General features: G+C 40.0%; 1 protein-coding gene across 4 annotated transcripts in view; it reads left to right on the forward strand.

Moving 5' to 3' along the window:
• si:dkey-15h8.17 (uncharacterized protein LOC100034454 homolog) overlaps positions 1-25,168 on the forward strand; it is a 103,924-nt gene that overhangs the window by 54,890 nt on the left and 23,866 nt on the right. For 2 of the 4 annotated variants that reach the window (XM_062069548.1, XM_062069550.1), the window contains exons 4-8: positions 9,351-9,800; positions 15,077-15,271; positions 15,348-15,462; positions 21,401-21,808; positions 24,015-24,474. In XM_062069548.1, coding sequence (XP_061925532.1) covers positions 9,351-9,800; positions 15,077-15,271; positions 15,348-15,462; positions 21,401-21,808; positions 24,015-24,474 — 1,628 coding nt within the window. Of the gene's footprint in view, positions 1-3,480; positions 3,777-9,350; positions 9,801-15,076; positions 15,272-15,347; positions 15,463-21,400; positions 21,809-24,014; positions 24,475-25,168 lie in introns of those variants that run through there. The other 2 variants (XM_062069552.1, XM_062069549.1) reach the window with 2 other exon arrangements.

Consider the following 25,168-nt stretch of genomic DNA (forward strand, 5'->3'; position numbering starts at 1 on the left):
TCTTAGAAATGAAGGCTATTCCACAAAATTGTTTTGGTGACCCTAAACTTTTGAACGGTAGTGTATGTCCTTACGTAACATCACCAGAATGATTGACAATTAGGAGGACCAATAGTCAACATGATCCACCCAGAAATAAATAAAACAAATGGCTTATCGATAAGCCATTAAAAAAAAAAATTGTTTTAATATTTATTTATATGTATCATTATTCTCCTACTCACCTTTCCAGTAGAGGCCTCTCCCCTCTCACTTTCTGTGCTCTTCTGCCCTGACTCCTACAGGTCAATAGGGGTTGTGGAGTGATTATTATTATTATCTACTGATGATAGTCATACGTGAATGAGCTCAGCTCCTGTTCTCCTCCATGTGTAAAGTGAGAAACACAGCTGATGCTCCAGAAGGAAGTAACCCCAAAGATAGCAAATGATGAAAAAGAGTGCACATTTAACTTTATAAATAACCAGGACCTTCATGATGTATTTCAGGCTAACTAGCTAACTAAGTAGCAGCATTGTATTAGAGCGGGAATGTAACTTTTTGTCAAACACAGACCTGGTGTAAAGTGGAGCTAATACATTTTACTACAAACAGTGATGAATACTTACTTTCTTGAAAAAATTTCTTATGTCCATTTTGCATCCATTCCCGTTCTTGTTCTGCAGTGCTGTGTGCTAATGTGCTTCGTACACCTGCAGGACCGCAAGCAAGGTCGCAGAGAAAATGCGGACTGGATTTTGAGTGATGTGGGCATTTTCTATATGAACAAGTCCAAGGACCGCAAGCAAGGTCGCAGAGAAAATGCGGACTGGATTATGAAGGATGTGGGCATTTTCTATATGAACAAGTCCAAGGACCGCAAGCAAGGTCGCAGATAAAATGCGGACTGGATTTTGAGTGATGTGGGCATTTTCTATATAAACAAGTGGAATGGATTGGATACCGAACACTAAAGGGGCTCTCTACCTTACGCTATGAAGTGAGGGGAAACTGAGTGAATAATGACAGGTTATATGATTATTTATTTAAACTCATATTCGGGCCACTTTATAATGAATATATCGGCATGTATTTGTAAAAATAAAACATTTTTTTATTTTTTAACACCAAATTATTTAGGGGGGCTTAAGAATATTTTAGGGGGGCTTGAGCCCCCCTAAAATAGGCCTAACAACGCCAATGTTATAGACCTCCACCCCAGATCACACCTCACTCCTACCTACTTCTCCAAAGTGGGCTGGCTCAGGGTGGAGGACAGAGTAAAACAACTTGCACTGAGCCTAGTCTATAAAATCCGCTACACCTCCCTGATACCGAAGTACATGTCAAACTACTTCCTTAACGTAATTGACCGCCATAACCACAACACCAGGGGGAGCTCCACTAACCACATTAAACCCAGATTCCGATCTAACAAAGGTCTTAACTCATTCCCTTTCTATGCCACATCAATGTGGAATGCACTCCCAACAGGTGTAAAAGAAAGTGCATCTATATCCTCCTTTAAAACCGCAATAAAAGTACACCTCCAGGCAACTTCAACCCTAAACTAACACCCTCCCCGGATTGTAAATAATCAAATGTAAATAATCAAATGTAGATACTTTTACTCATGCTTTCTGATCTCTCTCTCTATGTCCACTACTTGCTGTACATATCCTACCGAGTCAGACCTACACTGTTCCAATGTCCATTTCTCTGATGATGCAATTGTTGATGACTGAAGTGTTGCTATCAACCAAACCTAATCAATCAAAAAAAACGAGGTGCACACCGCAAATGGCACCTGGGCTGCACTTTGGACGGCGCTGTTCTAAATGGTGCGAATTGTCAGCTAACACTTCAAAACCACTCAAAACCATGTATGAGGATCTGACGCCAGATTAAAGGCCTACTGAAAGCCACTACTACCGACCACGCAGTCTGATAGTTTATATATCAATGATGAAATCTTAACATTGCAACACATGCCAATACGGCCGGGTTAACTTATAAAGTGCAATTTTAAATTTCCTGGGAAATATCCGTCTGAAAACGTCTCGGTATGATGACGTTTGCGCGTGACGTCACGGATTGTAGCGGACATTTTGGAACAGCACGGTGGCCAGCTTAAGTCGTCTGTTTTCATCGCAAAATTCCACAGTATTCTGGACATCTGTGTTGGTGAATCTTTTGCAATTTGTTTAATGAACAATGAAGACAGCAAAGAAGAAAGCTGTAGGTGGGACCGGTGTATTAGCGGCTGGCTACAGCAACACAACGCCGTCCGCCGCCGCGCCGCTGTCCTCACCGGTGTCTGGGTTGACTTCCTCCGTCTCCGGGCCGCCGACCGCACCGATGATCGTGGTGAAGTTCTCCGTCACGCCGTCGATCACTGGAACGCAGGTGAGCACGAGTGTTGATGAGCAGATGAGGGCTGGCATAGGTGGAGAGCTAATGTTTTTAGCATAGCTCTGTCGAGGTCCCGTAGCTAAGTTAGCTTCAATGGCGTCGTTAGCAACAGCATTGCTAGGCTTCGCCAGGCGGGACAGCATTAACCGTGTGGTTACAGGTCCAGGGTTTGGTTCGGTGTCTCCTGATAGTAGAAGTAATAGTAGTATTGTTGATCTTCGGTCTATCCTTCCAGTCAGGGTTATGTTTCTTCTGTTTCTATCCACAGTCAAGCACGATGCTATCACGTTAGCTCCGAAGCTAAAGTGCTTCATCGATGTATTGTCGTGGAGATAAAAGTCACTGTGAATGTCCATTTTGCGTTCTCGACTCTCATTTTCAAGAGGATATAGTATTCGAGGTGGTTTAAAATACAAATCCGTGATCCACAATAGAAAAAGGAGAGAGTGTGGAATCCAATGAGCCCTTGTACCTAAGTTACGGTCAGAGCGAAAAAAGATACATCCTGGTGTCCTGCACTGCACTCTAATCCTTCACTCTCACTTTCCTCATCCACAAATCTTTCATCCTCGCTCAAATTAATGGGGAAATTGTCGCTTTCTCGGTCCGAATCGCTCTCACTGCTGGCGGCCATGATTGTAAACAATGTGCAGATGTGAGGCGCTCCACAACCTGTGACGTCACGCTACTTCCGGTACAGGCAAGGCTTTTTTATCAGCGACCAAAAGTTGCGAACTTTATCGTCGATGTTCTCTACTAAATCCTTTCAGCAAAAATATGGCAATATCGCGAAATGATCAAGTATGACACATAGAATGGACCTGCTATCCCCGTTTAAATAAGAAATTTTCATTTCAGTAGGCCTTTAAGGGAACACTGATGAAATAAAAATAATCTTTTGATGATATACAAAAACAACTGTGTGGAAATTATGTTTTGATAACAGTAATTATTGTCAATAAATTGTATGCCGTTGGAAAACATAGTTATTTCCTTTGAAATGATCAGTCGGCCTACATTGCAATAATACATCAACACAGCTTAAACTTGAGCAGTCTTCAAAACCGCCGCCAGATGGCAGCAGTTTTAACGTCAAGCGGTCTTGACTGCCGTAAAACCTCAATAGAAAAGCAAGGCGAAAGTTAGCGAGACGAGCCGAGACAAAGCGCCCCGCTCGACGGAGTTTATCCGCGTTAAAACCTTCAGAATGTTGAAAGTGTTGGTGAAGGAGCGGCTGTTGGCGGCCGCCGACGAAATATTCGCGCTGTTCGAAAGAACGATAACGTCGTACGAGGAGGAACTTTCTCGAACGAGAGAGGAGAAGGAGCGACATCGACAACAAATGGAAGCTGTGGGCAAAACCCACATCATGTTACGCGTTGAGGGTATGTTTAAATCTTCATTCTAGCTCATTATTTACAATAGTTTATGTCGTTAATATACTGAGTTGGGGATACAACATGAAATACCTTTTATTTGTGTCATCGCAGTGGGGTAACGGAAGGGTACAATCTAAGATGGCGGCCAAAGTGTTCAACATTTAACATTATAATGCACGATTGTGTCATACATGTCAACAATAAGGTTCGAAAATAAGGATCATTTATCCAGCACATGGACCGTGTTGCCGTACAATTATTTATACAAACCCCGTTTCCATATGAGTTGGGAAATTGTGTTGGATGTAAATATAAACGGAATACAATGATTTGCAAATCCTTTTCAACCCATATTCAATTGAATGCACTACAAAGACAACATATTTGATGTTTAAACTCATAAACTTTTTTTTTTTTTTTGGCAAATAATAATTAACTTAGAATTTCATGGCTGCAACACGTGCCAAAGTAGTTGGGAAAGGACATGTTCACCACTGTGTTACATGGCCTTTCCTTTTAACAACACTCAGTAAACGTTTGGGAACTGAGGAGACACATTTTTGAAGCTTCTCAGGTGGAATTATTTCCCATTCTTGCTTGATGTACAGCTTAACCCAGGGGTCTCAAACTCAATTTACCTGGGGGCCAGTAAATGCAGAAACTGGGTGAGGCTGGGCCGCAAGAAAATATTTCTTAAAAAAAAAATCTAACATGCACTTTTTAATGAATTCACCTTCTTTGAATGGCTTTCCCGCCCTAGCAACCATCTCACTCACCATGTAGCTAGCTTTGACTGCTGCATCGCTCTTTTCGCTTGCTTTCTTGACGAAATCTTGTTGCCTCAGTGGACCGCTTTTAAAATTTGCAACCCGGTTCAGTCTCTCATCTCCCTGGTATTTTGCATACTCCTCAGCATGTCTAGTTGTATAATGACGTTTCAAATTGTATTCCTTGTGCACCGCAACTTTCTCTGTATCAACTACAGAAAAGAGCTATAAGGATTATTCATAAAGTAGACTACTTAGAACACACTAACATATTATTTATTAATTCGGGTTTATTGAAATTACAGGAGCTAGTAAAGTTACAGACATTTTGTGTCATGTTTAAGGATAAAAGTAAAACATTACCAGCAAGTTTACAAAAAATGTTTGTCATCACTTGTGAGAATACAGAACATAGAAGAAAAGGTCATTTCTAAGGCTGCAGCTAACGATTATTTTTCTATCGATTAATCTATAGATTATTTTTTCGATTAATCGGTTAATCTATATATTATTTTTTTCGATTAATCTATAGATGATTTTTCCTTTTACCGATTATTTTTTTATTCAAAATGAAGATGAAAAAATAAATGTTGGCCCGTTTATAGCGGGGGCGGGAGAGCGAGGGAGGCAGGGAGGGAGGGAAGAAGAGCGTGTGCGGGTGTCGTGGAAAAGTGGCAAAATGTTTCTCTGCTTGCATCACGCAAGTGACGTCAATGCCTACTTGCCAACCTTGAGACCTCCGAATTCGGGAGATGGGGGGGGGGGGGGGGGTTTGAGGTGTGTGTTTTTGTAGCCCGGAAAAGTTAGGGCTGCAAAGGGTTCTGGGTATTTGTTCTGTTGTGTTTATGTTGTGTTTAGGTGCGGATGTTCTCCCGAAATGTGTTTGTCATTCTTGTTTGGTGTGGGTTCACAGTGTTAAAAAATAAATAAAATAAAATATGACCACCCTCAGTGTGACATGTGTGGCTGTTCCTCAAGTATGTCTTGCAATAACTTGCATGTGTCTGCAGAAGCCTCATACAACATGTGTCTGGGCCATAACGCTGTTAGTATGGAGAAAAAGATGATGCGGTGACAGTTTCTAGAGGACTCTAAAGGCAGTGCCATCATGGCACGCCCTCGATATTGTCGAGAGCCTCATATCACACCATGATTGGTAGATTCCATCAGCTCCGCACACAGCGCTGTTAAGCGCCATTCATTTAAAACTTGCGGGCCGCACTAACATTAAACTGTCATACTAAGGTGGGGGCCGCACAATAACGTCTTGCGGACCGCAATTGGCCCGCGGGCCGCATGTTTGAGACCCCTGGCTTAACCCTTGTGTGGTGTTCATATTGTTGTTACTCAGCCAGTGTTTGTGGGTCTGATGGACCCGTTGCATTTTGTAGCTTTTAATGCCTCACAATCAAAAACTTTTATGTTAAAATACTGACTTATCCCAAAAAACATCTGTAATGAAATGCTTTGAGAGGCTGGTAAAGGAATATATTGTCTCCAGACTTACCCCCACATTCAAACCATACCAGTTTGCTTATCGCCCTAACCGCTCCACAGAGGACGTCATCTCCTCTGCACTCCACCTGAGCTTAGAACATCTGGAAGGAAAGGACACACACGTGCGGATGTTGTTCCTGGACTTCAACTCGGCATTCAACACCATCATCCCGCAGCATTTGGTGAGCAAACTGGCCCCCCTTGGATTCAGTACCCCCCTATGCAAATGGCTGCTTGACTTCCTCACAGACAGACCCTAGTCTGTGAGAGTGGGCGACAACACCTCCAGTGCCATCTCCCTGAGCACCGGCGACTCCCAGGGCTGCGTCCTGAGTCCGCTGCTGTTCACGTTGATGACCCATGACTGCGGCGCCAGGTCGACTACTAACCACATTGTGAAGTATGCGGACGACACGACAGTAGTGGGCCTCATCCGTGACAACAACGACATGGACTACAGGGAGGAGGTGAAACATCTGGTTGACTGGTGCAGAACCAACAACCTGGTCCTGAATGTCAACAAGACCAAAGACATCATAGTTGACTTCAGGAAGCACCAGTCCAGCCACGCTCCACTCTACATCAACGGCACAGTGGTGGAGATGGTAAGCAGCACCAAGTTCCTGGGGGTGCAGATAAACTGACAATATAACCTGGTCCCTACACACCGGAGCTCTTGTAAAAAGAGCTCAGCAGCGCATGCACTTCCCCCATTCTCAGCACATTCTACAGCGGCACTATAGAGAGCCTGCTGACCAACAGCATCTCTGTCTGGACTGGAGCCTGCAGTGCCTCAGACTGGAAGTCTCTCCAGAGAGTGGTGAGGACGGTGGAAAAGATCATCAGGACTCCTCTTCCTCCTATCCAGGGGATCGCAAAAAGCCGCTGCCTGACCAGGGCTCAGAAAATCTGCAGTGACTCCTCCCACCCCCACCAAGGACTGTTTTCACTGCTGGACTCTAGAAAGATGTTCCGCAGCCTCCGTAGCAGAACCTCCAGGTTCTGTAACAGCTTCTTCCCTCAGGCCGTAAGACTCTTGAACGCATCATAATAATCCCCTCAATTCCCCCCATAAATGGATTAACTCGCTGGAATATAAAGACAATATAACATACATCCATAAATGTGGATGCATATGCAAAAGTGCAATATATTTATCTGTACAGTAATCTATTTATTTATATCTGCACCCTATTGCTTTTTTTATCCTGCACTACCACAAGATAATGCAACACAATTTCGTTCTTATCTGTACTGTAAAGTTCAAATTTGAATGACAATAAAAAGTAAGTCTAAGTCTAAGACAAACACTGGCTGAGTAACAACAATATGAATGTTGCATGGACATTTCTCTGCCAGTTTCTGCATCCCACAGGGATTCTTCTTTTGTTTTTCTGCACCTGCGCTTCCCACACAAGGTTGCAACATCGTTTGTCAACATTGTCTGCTCTCATTTTCTCGCACATTTGACCCTCTGATGTTCTGTGTACCTACACTCTGTCCTGTGTGTGTGTGTGTGTGTGTGTGTGTGTGTGTGTGTGTGTGTGTGTGTGTGTGTGTGTGTGTGTGTGTGTGTGTGTGTGTGTGTGTGTGTGTGTGTGTGTGTGTGTGTGTGTGTGTGTGTGTGTGTGTGTGTGTGTGTGTGTGTGTGTGTGTGTGGTACACAGAACATCAATTTCCACACTTCTATTAGCCCCTGGTCCAGTGGACCCGAACATCTTATATGTAATAGAAGTGTGTAGGGGGGGTGTATGGTGTGTGGTCATTAAATATGTATTCTGTTATATGTTCTTCACAGAAAATGAGCCAAAGCCAGTGAGTCTCAGTTTGAAAAATTAGTTAATTGTATCATTTTTCTTTTAATAAAAATCGAAAACGGGTCCCACAGACCCGAACACCACACAAGGGTTAAGTTGTTCAACAGTCCGGGGGTCTCCGTTGTGGTATTTTAGGCTTCGTAATGCGCCACACATTTTCAATGGGGGACAGGTCTGGACTACAGGCAGGCCAGTCTAGTACTCGCACTCTTTTACTATGAAGCCACGTTGATGTAACACGTGGCTTGGCATTGTCTTGCTGAAATAAGCAGGGGCGTCCATGGTAACGTTGCTTGGATGTCAACATATGTTGCTCCAAAACCTGTATGTACCTTTCAGCATTAATGGCGCCTTCACAGATGTGTAAGTTACCCATGTCTTGGGCACTAATACATCCCCACACCATCACAGATGCCGGATTTTGAACTTTGCGCATAGAACAATCCGGATGGTTCTTTTCCCCTTTAGTCCGGAGGACACGACGTCCACAGTTTCCAAAAACAATTTGAAATGTGGACTCGTCAGACCACAGAACACTTTTCCACTTTGTGTCAGTCCATCTTAGATGAGCTCAGGCCCAGCGAAGCCGACGGCGTTTCTGGGTGTTGTTGATAAACGGTTTTCGCCTTGCATAGGAGAGTTTTAACTTGCACTTACAGACGTAGCGACCAACTGTAGTTACTGACAGTGGATTTCTGAAGTGTTCCTGAGCCCATGTGGTGATATCCTTTACACACTGATGTCGCTTGTTGATGCAGTACAGCCTGAGGGATGGAAGGTCACGGGCTTAGCTGCTTACGTGCAGTGATTTCTCCAGATTCTCTGAACCCTTTGATGATATTACAGACCGCAGATGGTGAAATCCCTAAATTCCCTGCAATAGCCGGTTGACAAAGGTTTTTCTTAAACTGTTCAACAATTTGCTCACGCATTTGTTGACAAAGTGGTGACCCTCGCCCCATCCTTGTTTGTGAATGACTGAGCATTTCATGGAATCTACTTTTATACCCAATCATGGCACCCACCTGTTCCCAATTTGCCTGTTCACCTGTGGGATGTTCCAAATAAGTGTTTGATGAGCATTCCTCAACTTTATCAGTATTTATTGCCACCTTTCCCAACTTCTTTGTCACATGTAGCTGGCATCAAATTCTAAAGTTAATGATTATTTGCAAAAAAAAAAAAAAAAGTATCAGTTTGAACATCAAATATGTTGTCTTTGTAGCATATTCAACTGAATATGGGTTGAAAAGGATTTGCAAATCATTGTATTCCGTTTATATTTACATCTAACACAATTTCCCAACTCATACGGAAACGGGGTTTGTAGTCATCATTATTAGCTTATTTTTAAATGTTACATTAAAACATAAAATGTTATTGTCAAACAATGTTAAGGACCGAAAAGTGACTTTTAAAACAGACTTTTACTGTTTATTTGAAGTCCATACAGACATTTTTTGGGCTAAGTGTGTTTGTTTTGTTTTTTTATCCTGCAGACGTCCAGCAGCTGATTGGTCGCCAAGAAGGACGTCCCCTTCTGCTACAGCGAGGGAGCTCCACGCTGGAGCAGGAAGCCTCACAGTCCTCTCACGTTAAAGAGGAGGGGGAGGAACTCTGGACCACTCAGGAGGAAGAGTGTCTTCTAGGGCAGGAGGAGGCTGATCTCACCAAGTTTCCACTGACTGTTGTCTCTGTGAAGACTGAAGACCACGAAGACAAACCACCTGAGTCCGCACAGCTTCATCACAGTCCAGGTGAGGAGAAGATAGAGGTGGAGCCTTCAAGTAGCAGCTCGACACAACACTCTGTCGACCACTGTGGAGGATCACAAGCAGACAACCTTTTAGCTCCACTGTCAGATATTGACGACACAAGGTCACACTGTCCTGAAGATGAAGACCGGGACGACGCCCAAGAGATTTTGAGCAGCGATACAGACTCTGAAGGTGATATGTGGACTTATTCTGACAACAAACACTCTGAACCCTCTGAAAAGAAGACCGGTAAAAGAAGTTATACCTGCTCGGTTTGTGCTAAAAGTTATCCTAAAAGTAGCACGTTGACCGCACACAAGAGAACGCACACGGGAGAAAAACCTTTTAGTTGCTCCATTTGCGCGAAAAGATTTAGTCAAAAGAGCCATTTGACTCGACACATGTGGACGCACACCGGCGAAAAGTCCGTTTGTTGTTCGGTTTGCGGCCAAACGTTCTCTCAAAAGGCGTCGGTTATTTTACACATGAGAACGCACACAGGAGAAAAACCTTTTAGTTGTTTAGATTGCGGTAAAGGATTTTCCCGTAAGTCCAATATGGCGTCGCACATGAGGACGCACACGGGAGAAAAACCCTTCTGTTGCTCGGTTTGCGGTAAGGGATTGTCGGACAAAACGAATTTGGTGAAACACATGAAAACGCACACGGGCGAAAACCCGTTCAGTTGCTCATTTTGCGGTAAAGGATTTGCTCAAAGGTCCAACATGCTGTCGCACATGAGAACACATGCAGGAGAGAACTGTTAAGTGGCTTAGTTTGAGGTAAAGGTTCTCTGACGAGGTAGCAATTACCGTATTTTCGAGACTATGGAGCGCACCGGTATTTTGGCCGCTCCCACTAAATTTTAGAAGAAAATAACGTTTTTCCATCTAATAGCCGCAGATATATACGTTGTAAAATGAGTTATTATACATACCTTAATTGTTTCCAAATTCTGTCTGTAACACGGCAGTAAAATGTCTGATCAAACAAAACAGAAGTCGTCGTCATGGACCCACTAGCTGCGTAAGCTAGCTCTCCAATCAGCTAAACAGACTCAATAATTCCACGATGACGTCGTGGTGAATTTATGAAACTGAAAATATACAAAAACAGTGCCATTGTAGCTGTAGACATGCTAGCATATTGGCTAATGCTAACGGCGCCTGTTTCATTACAATACGATAACGCGTACAAATGTATATACCGTATTTTTCGGAGTATAAGTCGCACCGGCCGAAAATGCATAATAAAGAAGGAAAAAACATATATAAGTCGCACTGGAGTATAAGTCTCATTTTTTGGGGAAGTTTATTTGATAAAAGCCAACACCAAGAATAGACATTTGAAAGGCATTTTAAAATAAATAAAGAATAGTGAACAACAGGCTGTATAAGTGTACGTTATATGAGGCATAAATAACCAACTGGTATGTTAACGTAACATATTATGGTAAGAGTCATTCAAATAACTATAACATATAGAACATGCTATACGTTTACCAAACAATCTGTCACTCCTAATCGCTAAATCCCATGAAATCTTATACGTCTAGTCTCTTACGTGAATGAGCTAAATAATATTATTTGATATTTTACGCTAATGTGTTTATCATTTCACTCATAAGTCGCTCCCGAGTATAAGTCGCACCCCCGGCCAAACTATGAAAAAAACTGCGACTTATAGTCTGAAAAATACGGTATATATATAAATATATATTATATTGTAAAACCTAGAAAATGTTGCTTGGAGTGATGAATGAAGAATCTTCTTGAGCGGGAATGCCGTTGACGGTTTTACTTCCGGTTTAAGGCATTAAAACAGAAAGTAGCTTTTCAACCCGCGATACCTGCAATGAGCTAACTCATCCAAAAGATGGCGCCATAGCACAAACAACAACACACCGTTTCAGTCCTCTGCTTGGTTTTAAAGGCCTACTGAAATGAAATGTTTTTATTTAAACGGGGATAGCAGATCCATTCTATGTGTCATACTTGATCATTTCGCGATATTGCCATATTTTTGCTGAAAGGATTTAGTAGAGAACATCGACGATAAAGTTCGCAACTTTTGGTCGCTGATAAAAAAAAAAAAGCCTTGCCTGTACCGGAAGTAGCGTGACGTCACAGGAGGAAGGACTCCTCACATTTCCCCATTGTTTACACCAGCAGCGAGAGCGATTCGGACCGAGAAAGCGACGATTACCCCTTTAATTTGAGCGAGGATGAAAGATTTGTGAATGAGGAACGTGAGAGTGAAGGACTAGAGTGCAGTGCAGGACGTATCTTTTTTCGCTCTGACCGTAACTTAGGTACAAGCTGGCTCATTGGATTCCACACTCTCTCCTTTTTCTATTGTGGATCACGGATTTGTATTTCAAACCACCTCGGATACTATATCCTCTTGAAAATGAGAGTCGAGAACGCGAAATGAACATTCACAGTGACTTTTATCTCCACGACATTACATCGGCGAAGCACTTTAGCTACGGAGCTAACGTGATAGCATCGGGCTTAAATGCAGATACAAACAAAAGAAATAAGCCCCTGACTGGAAGGATGGACAGAAGATCAACAATACTACCAAACTCAGGACATGTAACCACACGGTTAATGCTGTGCCACCTGTCGAAGCCTAGCAATGCTGTTGCTAACGACGCCATTGAAGCTAACTTACCTATGGGACCTCGTTAGAGCTATGCTAAAAACATTAGCGCTCCACCTACGCCAGCCCTCATCTGCTCATCAACACCCGTGCTCACCTGCGTTCCAGCGATCAACGGCGCGACGAAGGACTTCACCTGATCATCGACGCGGTCGGCGGCTAGCGTCGGCTAGCGCGTCTGCTATCCAAGTCAAAATCCTCCTGGTTGTGTTGCTGCAGCCAGCCGCTAATACACCGATCCCACCTACAGCTTTCTTCTTTGCAGTCTCCATTGTTCATTAAACAAATTGCAAAAGATTCACCAACACAGATGTCCAGAATACTGTGGAATTTTGCGATGAAACCAGAGCTTTTTGTATTGGATACAATGTGTCCCAATACTTCCGCTTCAACCATTGACGTCACGCGCATACGTCATCATCATACTTGCCAACCTTGAGACCTCCAATATCGGGAGGTGGGGGGTTGGTTGGGGGCGTGGTTATTTACCGCAAGAATTCACCAACTCGAGTATTTCATATATATTTCATATATATATATGTATATATATATATATATATATATATATATATATATATATATATATATATATATATATATATATATATATATATATATATATATATATATATATATATGTATACATATATGTATATATATATATATATATATATATATATATATATATATATATATATATATATATATATATATATATATATATGTGTGTATACATATATGTATATATATATATATATATATATATATATATATATATATATATATATATATATATATATATATATATATATATGTATATACATATATGTATATATACATATATGTATATACATATATATATATATATATATATATATATATATATATATATATATATATGTATATACATATATGTATATATACATATATGTATATACATATATGTATATATATATATGTATATATATATACATATATGTATATACATATATGTATATATACATATATGTATATACATATATATGTATATATATATATATATATATATATATATATGTATATACATATATGTATATATATATATATATATATGTATATATATATATATATATGTATATACATATATGTATATATACATATATATACATATATATACATATACGTATATATATATATATATATATATATATATATATATATATATATATATGTATATACATATATATATATATATACATATATATATATGTATATATATATATATATATATATATATGTATATGTATATATATACATGTATGAAATACTTGACTTTCAGTGAATTCTAGCTATGTTTATATATATTTATTTTATTTACATAAAATAAATACTTGAATTATCTATCCATTAGATGGCAGTATTGTCCTGTTTAACTTCTCTGTTCATGACTGAGAAATCATTTCGGCCACTGTGTTCAATGGAGAAGTCTGTTCTACATATTTACAGGCAACATACCCCTTCCCCTTCGAACTGTCCTGGATGAACTGAAATTCTTGTTTCCATTCGTTTTGGAACTTGCAAGCGTATTTATATTGTGGGAAAGTGGACGTGAGAATAGGCTGTCCCCACTCAGTCTCAGGTCCGCATTGAGCTGGAGGGGGCGTGGCCTCCAGCTCCGGCTGAATACCGGGAGTTTGTCGGGAGAAGGGAGGTTGTCGGGAGAGGCGCTGAATAACGGGATTCTCCCGCTAAAAACGGGAGGGTTGGCAAGTATGGTCATCATACATAGACGTTTTCAACCGGAAGTTTCCCGGGAAATTTAAAATTGCACTTTATAAGTTAACCCGGCCGTATTGGCATGTGTTGCAATGTTAAGATTTCATCATTGATATATAAACTACCAGACTGCGTGGTCGGTAGTAGTGGCTTTCAGTAGGCCTTTAATGAAAACAATTGAACACTAAACATTATGGCCCCTTGCAAAAAATAAATCCATAAATTAGCCGCACTGTTTTCTAACCGGAGGGTTCAAAGTGTAGGGAAAAAAGTAGTTGCTTTTTAGTGTAGAATTTCTGGTATGTTACACATAAAGGTAAAACCTTTTAGTCGCTCAGGTCATGGTTGAAGTTTTACAACACACTTAAGACCTTAAATGTATTCCTGTACAGTTTCTGCTGTAAAATATGAAATATTAATGTCACACGTGGGAAGTCACCTAGGAAGTGAGGATTTGCTGTGTGGGAGAGACCCGAGTCATGTTCTCCAAGTTAGCGTGCCGCTAAGAAGAGCAGCTTTGACGTCTTACAACCTCAGAGAGGCCGATTTGGTTGAGGACAACATGGATTTTTTTTTTTCCCCCTTTCCTTCTTTTGGACTACAGAAGTGTACCTTCCGTGATAAAGTGTTTTGTAGATTGTCTTTGCCATGACATCATTAATTAAATATTTACTGGGGAACATTTATCAGGCTACTTGGCTCACTCCTTTCCTTCCTCCTGTTTCTGCCTGCCACTGACACGTGTCTCTGTATGAAATAACAATACATTGAACAAACACAAGGCAACGTAACGGTCGTTGTTTGTGTTAGTTCACGTCAAAAAATCGGACCATCGTCAACAAATTCCAAAAGAACGCATCTCAAACTTAAAATGCTGGGTTGTAGAAAGCAACCATTCAATATGGCGACCGTTTGTTTACCTTTTAGCAGCGCACATGTGAGCATATTTTAAAGACATAGAGTGCAAGCTGTTCAGTCAGATTTAGCTACTTCCGTGTAATCAGAATTACATTTGACAATCCCCCCCCCCCTTTTTTTAATGGCACCAGTTTTTTCCATAACGGAAGCCGTAAAGGAAGCGGTCTGGTCCTATTTACCGGGCCTGCCTGACGACCTGCTGACTATTATACTCCACGAGGCCGGCGTGAAGTGCATGGAGGATCTCCGCTTGGTGGAGGAGAAAGATCTGCTCAAATATCTGCAACCGACTCAGTGTCGAAAACTGCTGGAGGGCCTCAAGCAAGGTAAATAAATGTTCCTACTTCAACCAAGCACGTCGCCTTGCATCTCTTTATGGGTTTTTTTCTCTCTCCCTTCTAGGCTTTTTCCCACTTCATCTGCAACCGGTTTCTCCAAGAACGCCAACATTTTCCAGCACACTTTCACACTCGTCAGGCAGTTTGAGCTCTTCCAGTTCGCTGGCAGGGCCTTGCAGGTAAGAATGTGTTTGGATACCGTATTTTCTGGACTATAAGGCGCACTTAAAGGCCTACTGAAAGCCACTACTACCGACCACGCAGTCTGATAGTTTATATATCAATGATGAAATCTTAACATTACAACACATGCCAATACGGTCGGGTTAACTTCTAAACTTCCGGTTGAAAACGTCAATGTATGATGACGTATGCACGTGACGTCCATCGTTGAAACGGAAGTATTGGTACGCCGTTGTATCCAATACAAAAAGCTCGGTTTTCATCGCAAAATTCCACAGTATTCTGGACATCTGTGTTGGTGAATCTTTTGCAATTTGTTTAATGAACAATGGAGACTGCAAAGAAGAAAGCTGTAGGTGGGATCGGTGTATTAGCGGCTGGCTGCAGCAACACAACCAGGAGGACTTTGACTTGGATAGCAGACGTGCTAGCCGACGCTAGCCGCCGACCGCATCGATTATCGGGTGAAGTCCTTCGTCGCTCCGTCGATCGCTGGAACGCAGGTGAGCACGGGTGTTTATGAGCAGATGAGGGCTGGCTGGCGTAGGTGGATAGCTAATGTTTTTAGCATAGCTCTGTGAGGTCCCGCTGCTAAGTTAGCTTCAATGGCGTCGTTAGCAACAGCATTTTTAAGCTCCGCCAAGCTGGGAATTATTAACCGTGTGGTTACATGTCCATGGTTTAATAGTATTGTTGATCTTTTGTCTATCCTTCCAGTCAGGGATTTATTTATTTTGTTTCTATCTGCATTTGAGCTCAATGCTATCACATTAGCTCAGTAGCTAAAGAGCTACGCCGATGTATTGTCGTGGAGATAAAAGTCACTGTGAATGTCCATTTTGCGTTCTCGACTCTCATTTTCAAGAGGATATAGTATCCGAGGTGGTTTAAAATACAAATCCGTGATCCACAATAGAAAAAGGAGAGAGTGTGGAATCCAATGAGCCAGCTTGTACCTAAGTTACGGTCAGAGCGAAAAAAGATATGTCCTGCACTGCACTCTAGTCCTTCACTCTCACGTTCCTCATCCACGAATCTTTCATCCACGCTCAAATTAATGGGGTAATCATCGCTTTCTCGGTCCGAATCGCTCTCGCTGCTGGTGTAAACAATGGGGAAATGTGAGGAGCCTTTCAACCTGTGACGTCACGCTACTTCCGGTACAGGCAAGGCTTTTTTTAATCAGCGACCAAAAGTTGCGAACTTTATCGTCGATGTTCTCTACTAAATCCTTTCAGCAAAAATATGGCAATATCGCGAAATGATCAAGTATGACACATAGAAAGGATCTGCTATCCCCGTTTAAATAAAAAAAAATTCATTTCAGTAGGCCTTTAAAGGTTAGTACTATTAGTGGACCAGCAGCACGCACAATCATGTGTGCTTACGGACTGTATCCCTTTCAGACTGTATTGATATATATTGATATATAATGTAGGAAGCAGAATATTAATAACAGAAAGAAACAACCCTTTTGTGTGAATGAGTGTAAATGGGGAAGGGAGGTTTATTTGGGTTGGTGCACTAATTGTAAGTGTATCTTGTGTTTTTTATGTTGATTTAATAAAAAAATAAAAAAACGATATTGAAAATAAAAAAACCATACCGATAATTTTCGATGTTACATTTTAAAGCATTTATCAGACATCTCTACTTTAAATGTTATGTTATATATTATTTAAATGTTAAAATAAAGAACATTACACACGGCACTCAAAAATCTTGACTTTGGAGCCGCACCGCTTGATGGATTGTCGGCCCATTACGGCTACCGTAGTCAGAGATACAAGTATTACCGTATTTTTTGGACTATAAGTCGCTCCGGAGTAGGGCTGAACGATTTATCGTTTTCAGATCGAAATTGCGATTTTCAGAAGTCTTGAGATCGTGAAGGCTTCGGTTTTAGACGAACGTTATTTAGCTCTCCTGGCTGACATGTCTGTTGTGTATATGCAGCCTGCTCGTGCTACTCTCATGCCTTGTCAAACTCACCAATCAGAAGTGGTAAACTACTTGTGAGCAGGGCATGCCGTCACGCTAACCAATCAGAGGCGGCCATTGACGAGGCTACCGCGTACACGCCCACTAACAACTTTGGTGAAGAAACAAACGTCCTGGAGGAAATGGCTGCTGCCGCCGGGTCAGAAGTGGAGGAGGATTTAGTTTTAATACAGAAGAAGAGCAGCACGTCTGTCATTTGGGACTACTTCGGTTTCGAAACTTCAGATGTGCATCAGAAACAGGTACTTTGTAAAACTTGTCGGGCCAAAGTCGCCACATCCCAAGGCAACACGACTAATTTATTCCGGCACTTGAAAAATCACCACCGGCAGTTACACGACGAATGTATGACCAAAAAGTCCGGTGAAAAGTCAACCCCGAGCGATTCAGCCCATTGTAGCAAACATACCACAATTACAGCGTCGTTTGCCAGTTTTTTTTGCCATGTTCTATTGTTAACAGAATAGATGTGCAATATTTGGGTGCTGCTAAGCGGTAAATGAATGACCCACCTATTTTAATGTCTGACATATTTTTCAGAAGGGCAGAGGTTGGGTCATTTTGTTTTTGTAATAGTATTTTCTTTATTACCATTACTTTTCAATTTCACTTTAAAATATTGTTCAGGTTTCTTCCAGGGTTGAATAAAGTACTTGAATTGCTGCTATAGATGTTGATAGGCTAGCTCTCTTGAGCCATAAAAGACTGACCTACCTACTTGAGTATAAGACTGTTTACATAAGGTCAGGATCCTTTTTTTCCTTTATTGAAGTTGTTGAATTTTGTTTTTCTTATTATATATTAAGCATTGCTTTTTGTGTTGGAATTGTTTTGTATTTTATTTAACTTAAACTTTTTTATTTATCTTAACATAATTAAGGTTTTTGTACTGGTTTTAGTTCTTTAGTTTTAATAACTGCTGTTGGTCAAGAACTTTGGAGAATGTACATGCATGTTTCTTAATAAATACATGTTTGAAGCAATTCTTACCTTTTAGTATTCATCCTTGCATTACATAGCATTTAATGTTTTCATGGTATATCATTTTTTGTCATGTTTTAAATCTGTTACTGTTACTGAAGCTTGATTTGAAAAGAAATCGTGAGTCAAAATCGAAATCGCAATTTCTGTCAGAAAAATCGTGATCAGATTTTTTCCTGAAATCGTTCAGCCCTACTCCGGAGTATAAGTCGCACAGGCCGAAAATGCATAATAAAGAAGAAAAAAAACATACATAAGTCACACTGGAGTATAAGTCGCATTTTTGGGGAAATGTATTTGATAAAAGCCAACACCAAGAATAGACATTTGAAAAGCAATTTAAAATAAATAAAGAATAGTGAACAACAGGCTGAATAAGTGTATGTTATATGAGGCATAAATAACCAACTGGTTTGTTAACGTAACATATTATGGTAAGAGTCATTCAAATAACTATAACATATAGAACATGCTATACGTTTACCAAACAATCTGTCACTCCTAATCGCTAAATCCCATGAAATCTTATACGTTAGTCTCTTACGTGAATGAGCTAAATAATATTATTGGATATTTTACGCTAATGTGTTAATCATTTCACACATGAGTCGCTCCTGAGTATAAGTCGCACCCCCGGCCAAACTATGAAAAAAACTGCAACTTATAGTTTAAAAAATACGGTAAAATCCTATCGGATGGAGGTACCCCTCGTTTTTAATATTGATGGATTTGCACTTCCTTCTCTTGAAAAGATCGACTCACAATGACAATTGTCACCCCAGTGAGTTGTGCAAAGGATGGGATTGTATGAACCAGGGTTTCTTAACCATAGGGCCAGGGGCCCATTGTCGGGGCCGCCAAAAATATGTTTCTCAGCTGTGGTCCGTACAGGGCGCAGCTTTACCGAGAGTTGTAATTTGCATAATTTACTACAATGATATAATTTTCTCTAAAAAGGCATACTTACTAATTAATAATAACAGTTTTGTTTTAAACGTCCATCCATCCATCCATTTTACAATATAATTACAACACTTTATGTACATATTTATAAACAGATTTGAACAATAAGTTATTCACTGAAATATATTTATTAATTGTGGATCTTACAAAAAATATCTTATAAAATATAAAAGCTACAATGTCTCTTAAAGCGCTGCCCCTTTAATTAGTGCATACTAAATAATTTAACTTTAGCCTCCTACTACAACCATATTATTTACCAGCAACATAAAGTGAAACAGAGGCCGAGGTGTCCTGCCACAGTCAGTAACAAATAAACAGAAAACAGTAGTGGTCAAATAGAAATAAGGCAACAAGAGAAGTATCCTACACTTCTCTTTTGTAAAGTAAATCTGAATAGCCTATATGGGCATCTACATCAACTATATGATTTGCCTGAGAAGCTGGACAGGACAAAAAAATAAAATAAATAAATACATTTGAAAAAAAAAATCTATTTGTGGCGGACGTAATTCTTTCGTGCCGGGCCGCCACAAATAAATGAATATGTGGGAAACACTGATATATCATGGTTTTTATTTATTACATCATTTAGTTAGAATGTGTTTATTTTACCACAACTAATTTGTAAATTGTAATAAATGTTTATTAATATGAAACCTGTTTTTCATCAGTTTTTAGAGTATATGACTGTTTATTTAAAAAAGCATATATTTTAATTTAGTTGGAATGTATTTATTTTAGCACTGTGTAATTGTATGTACATTTAGTTTTCATCAGTTTTTACGAGTTTCTTCTTTTGCAGTGTATTTGATTAGTTTTTACTTTGGTAATCAGCCTGACCTAAGCCTTGATAATAATATTTATGAATAACACACGCTTTCATATCATTTGACAAGGCTGTAAACCAGGGGTCCCCAAACTACGGCCCGCAGGCCGAATCCGGCCCGCCAGCGTCCAAAATCAGGCCCGCGGGAAGTCCCAAGTATAAAAAATAAAATAAAAAATTACAAATTAAAAAAAATATTTTCTTATCCACTTACCGCTTGCTACTCACGGTGTCTCCTAGCCGCTCAGGCAAATCATATTGTCTAAAAATGCATTTTCTCATCGATAACGTGACATCATTGCGCGCGTGGAAAGTGCGCTATATATATCTAATATATATATCAAATATATATATCAAATATATATTTTATATATATGTCAAATATATATGTATGTATGTATGTATGTATGTGTGTATATATATATATATATATATATATATATATATATATATATATATATATATATATTACGGCTGCAACTAACGATTAATTTGATAATCGATTAATCTGTCGATTATTACTTCGATTAATAATCGGATAAAAGAGACAAACTACATTTCTATCCTTTCCAGTATTTTATTGAAAAAAAACAGCATACTGGCACCATACTTATTTTGATTATTGTTTCTCAGCTGTTTGTACATGTTGCAGTTTATAAATAAAGGTTTATTTAAAAAAAAAAAAAAAAATTATTTTTATTTTTTATTTTTAAAAGCCTCTGCGCATAGCATAGATCCAACGAATCGATGACTAAATTAATCGGCAACTATTTTTATAATCGAATTTAATCGATTAGTTGTTGCAGCCCTAATATATATATATATATATATATATATATATATATATATATATATATATATATATATATATGTATATATATGTATATATATATATATATATATATATATATATATATATATATATATATATATATATATATATATATATATATATATATATATATATATACATATACACAGCCCGGCCCCCGGCCAAATTGTTTCAACCCAATGCGGCCCCCAAGTCAGAAAGTTTGGGGACCCCTGCTGTAAACTGTAAGTAGGTCAGATATAATTATTGAATACCATTTAAATGACTCATTTGGTGGTATCATCTTCTATATCCATTTTATCTTACGAAACACTTCTCCTACTGGCAGACCCTGGCATGCAGACTTCCGGGTGGACTGGGACCAGATGCCGCCGGCGATCCGGAGTGCGGTGGAAAATGAAAGAAGACCATCGGCGCAGGACCGAAAAGCCATGGTCACCATGGTGGTGGACCAGATGATGCGGCACGACCGCAACCCCACCAGAGCCATGTGTCACAGCGTCATTCGGGGCATCGTGAGGAGCTTCCCCAAGAGCTTTGCTGACGTGGGGAGGCACGGCGAACTGGTGGGAGACGGCTGCCACTCCCTGCTTCAGCAGATCAAAACAAGAGTGGAGTACATGAACAGAAATAATACTCTGGCACGGCGACGCCGGCAGAAAAGGCAGCGGGCGGGCGTGTCGGCGGAGGCCAGAACGTTTGCAAGGAGACCGACTGATCAATACGGATGTGTGAGGTTTGTGTTTGCTGTGTGCCATTTTCAAATGTGTGTGTGTTAGGGGTGTGATGATATACACACACATATACATTGCCACGTGTATACACAAACCCCGTTTCCATATGAGTTGGGAAATTGTGTTAGATGTAAATATAAACGGAATACAATGATTTGCAAATCCTTTTCAACCCATATTCAGTTGAATATGCTACAAAGACAACATATTTGATGTTCAAACTCATGAACTTTTTTGTTTTTTTTGCAAATAATAATTAACTTAGAATATCATGGCTGCAACACGTGCCAAAGTAGTTGGGAAAGGGCATGTTCACCACTGTGTTACATGGCCTTTCCTTTTAACAAGACTCAGTAAACGTTTGGGAACTGAGGAGACACATTTTTGAAGCTTCTCCTTCACAGATGTGTAAGTTACCCATGTCTTGGGCACTAATACACCCCCATACCATCACACATGCTGGCTTTTACACTTTGCGCCTATAACAATCCGGATGGTTCTTTTCCTCTTTGGTCCGGAGGACACGACGTCCACAGTTTCCAAAAACAATTTGAAATGTGGACTCGTCAGACCACAGAACACTTTTCCACTTTGTATCAGTCCATCTTAGATGAGCTCAGGCCCAGCGAAGCCGCCGGCGTTTCTGGGTGTTGTTGATAAACGGTTTTTGCCTTGCATAGGAGAGTTTTAACTTGCACTTACAGATGTAGCGACCAACTGTAGTTACTGACAGTGGGTTTCTGAAGTGTTCCTGAGCCCATGTGGTGATATCCTTTACACGCTGATGTCGCTTGTTGATGCAGTACAGCCTGAGGGATCAAAGGTCATGGGCTTAGCTGCTTACATGCAGTGATTTCTCCAGATTCTCTGAACCCTTTGATGATATTACGGAGCGTAGATGGTGAAATCCCTAAATTCCTTGCAATAGCTGGTTGAGAAAGGTTTTTCTTAAACTGTTCAACAATTTGCTCACGCATTTGTTGACAAAGTGGTGACCCTCGCCCCATCCTTGTTTGTGAATGACTGAGCATTTCATGGAATCTACTTTTATACCCAATCATGGCACCCACCTGTTCCCAATTTGCCTGTTCACCTGTGGGATGTTCCAAATAAGTGTTTGATGAGCATTCCTCAACTTTATCAGTATTTATTGTCACCTTTCCCAACTTCTTTGTCACGTGTTTCTGGCATCAAATTCTAAAGTTAATGATTATTTGCAACAAAAAAAATGTTTATCAGTTTGAACATCAAATATGTTGTCTTTGTAGCATATTCAACTGAATATGGGTTGAAAAATTATTTGCAAATCATTGTATTCCGTTTATATTTACATCTAACACAATTTCCCTACTCATATGGAAACGGGGTTTGTATGTATATATATATATATATATATATATATATATGTATGTATGTATGTATGTATGTATGTGTGTGTGTGTGTGTGTGTGTGTGTGTGTGTGTGTGTGTGTGTGTGTGTATACACGTGTGTGTGTGTGTGTATACACGTGTGTGTGTGTGTGTGTGTGTGTGTGTGTGTGTGTATATATGCACATATATATGTATATATATGTATGTGTGTGTGTATATATGCACATATATATGTATATATGTATATATATATATATATATATATATATATATATATATATATATATATGTGTGTGTATATATATATATAAAGATATATATATATGTGTGTATATATATATATATTATATATATATATATATATATGTGTGTATATATATATATATTATATATATATATATATATATATACATATACACACATATGCACATATATATATATATATATATATATATACACATATATGCACATATATACAGTATATATATATATATACATATATATATATATGCACCATCAAGAACATCGATGGTGGCAATAAATGGGGGAGGGGCCCACACCGATACTCTTTCATGGGGCCCAGAACTCCTAGCAACGGCCCTGATTGTGGGCGTTTGGATGATCAGCACCTGCATAGTCATGAAGACTTAGATGCAAAATGGATTACACACGCTTTTCTGCTCTCTTAACTCACGTTTCGTAGATCAGCTTTGCGTGTGCTATCAAGTTTGCACGCACACCTTCAGTGAGTCAGGTCTTCCATCTTTGAGTTCCTTCCAAACCTGGTGGTCCTCCACAGGAAAGGAGTCATAATTATTACATGGTGTTGTCTTGCAGGTGGTGTCCTGTGGAGCTCCCAGAGGGAGAGACCGAAGACACGTTGGACGCCGTCAAACGGCTCCTTCGTGACATCCACTCGGCGGAAGGGATGAGCGCGGCCGAGAGAGCGGCGCCTCTGATGGAGAAGACCTACGTCATCCTGCGTCGCTACCTCAATGGCACCCCTGCGCCGACTATGGCGGACGTCAAGGAAGAATGGCCCTTTCTTTTCTCCCTCAGAGGTTTTTACTCCCATTTTTATCTGCTGACTGACATCCGCATCCTCTCAAAGTTACAAGAGGCCCTGTGCCACAAAGGCAGCACGCTTCTGCGCTTCTGCCAACAATACCACCATCAGGGGGTCAGGGAGGTCCTGGCACGCTTCCAGCCGGAGACTTGCGACAAGACCGCGTGTGTCCTCCTGCTCCTGCTGGCGTATTTTACCGAGCCCACTGCAGCCATCATGCTCCAGACCGACGTGAGTTGTTCAAACACCCGCATATTCACCACTTCACCTTCGCTGATTTCTTTTAAGGTTACGGGAAAATCTGCCATTTTGTGCTTCACTTAGCCCAGGGGTGTCCAAACTTTTTCCACTGAGGGCCGCACAGGGAAAAATTAAAGCATGCGGGGGCCATTTTGATATTTTTAATTTTCAAACCATAACAAAATATATGCATTTTTTATTTATTTTACCTTAGGGGTCCCGGGGACCATAAAGGGTCTCAGTTAGGGCTGCAACAACTAATCGATTAAAATCGATTATTAAAATAGTTGGCGATTAATTTAGTCATCGATTGGTTAGATCTATGCTATGCACATGCGCAGTTTTTTTTTTGTTTTTGTTTTTTTTTAATAATAAACCTTTATTTATAAACTGCAACATTTACAAACAGCTGAGAAACAATAATCAAAATAAGTATGGTGCCAGTATGCTGTTTTTTTTTCAATAAAATACTGGATAGGATAGAAATGTAGTTTGTCTCTTTTATCCGATTATTAATCGATTAATCGAAGTAATAATCGACAGATTAATCGATTGTCAAATTAATCGTTAGTTGCAGCCCTAGTCTGTCATTTACAGACTAGGGCTGCAACAGAGATGCCCTCAACAATGCACGCACTTCCCACTACTCCTCCGTCATACAATCCGGCAGCAACAACCCCAAGAT

The sequence above is a fragment of the Entelurus aequoreus genome, linkage group LG14, assembly GCF_033978785.1.
Source record: "Entelurus aequoreus isolate RoL-2023_Sb linkage group LG14, RoL_Eaeq_v1.1, whole genome shotgun sequence".
Lineage (NCBI taxonomy): Eukaryota > Metazoa > Chordata > Actinopteri > Syngnathiformes > Syngnathidae > Entelurus > Entelurus aequoreus.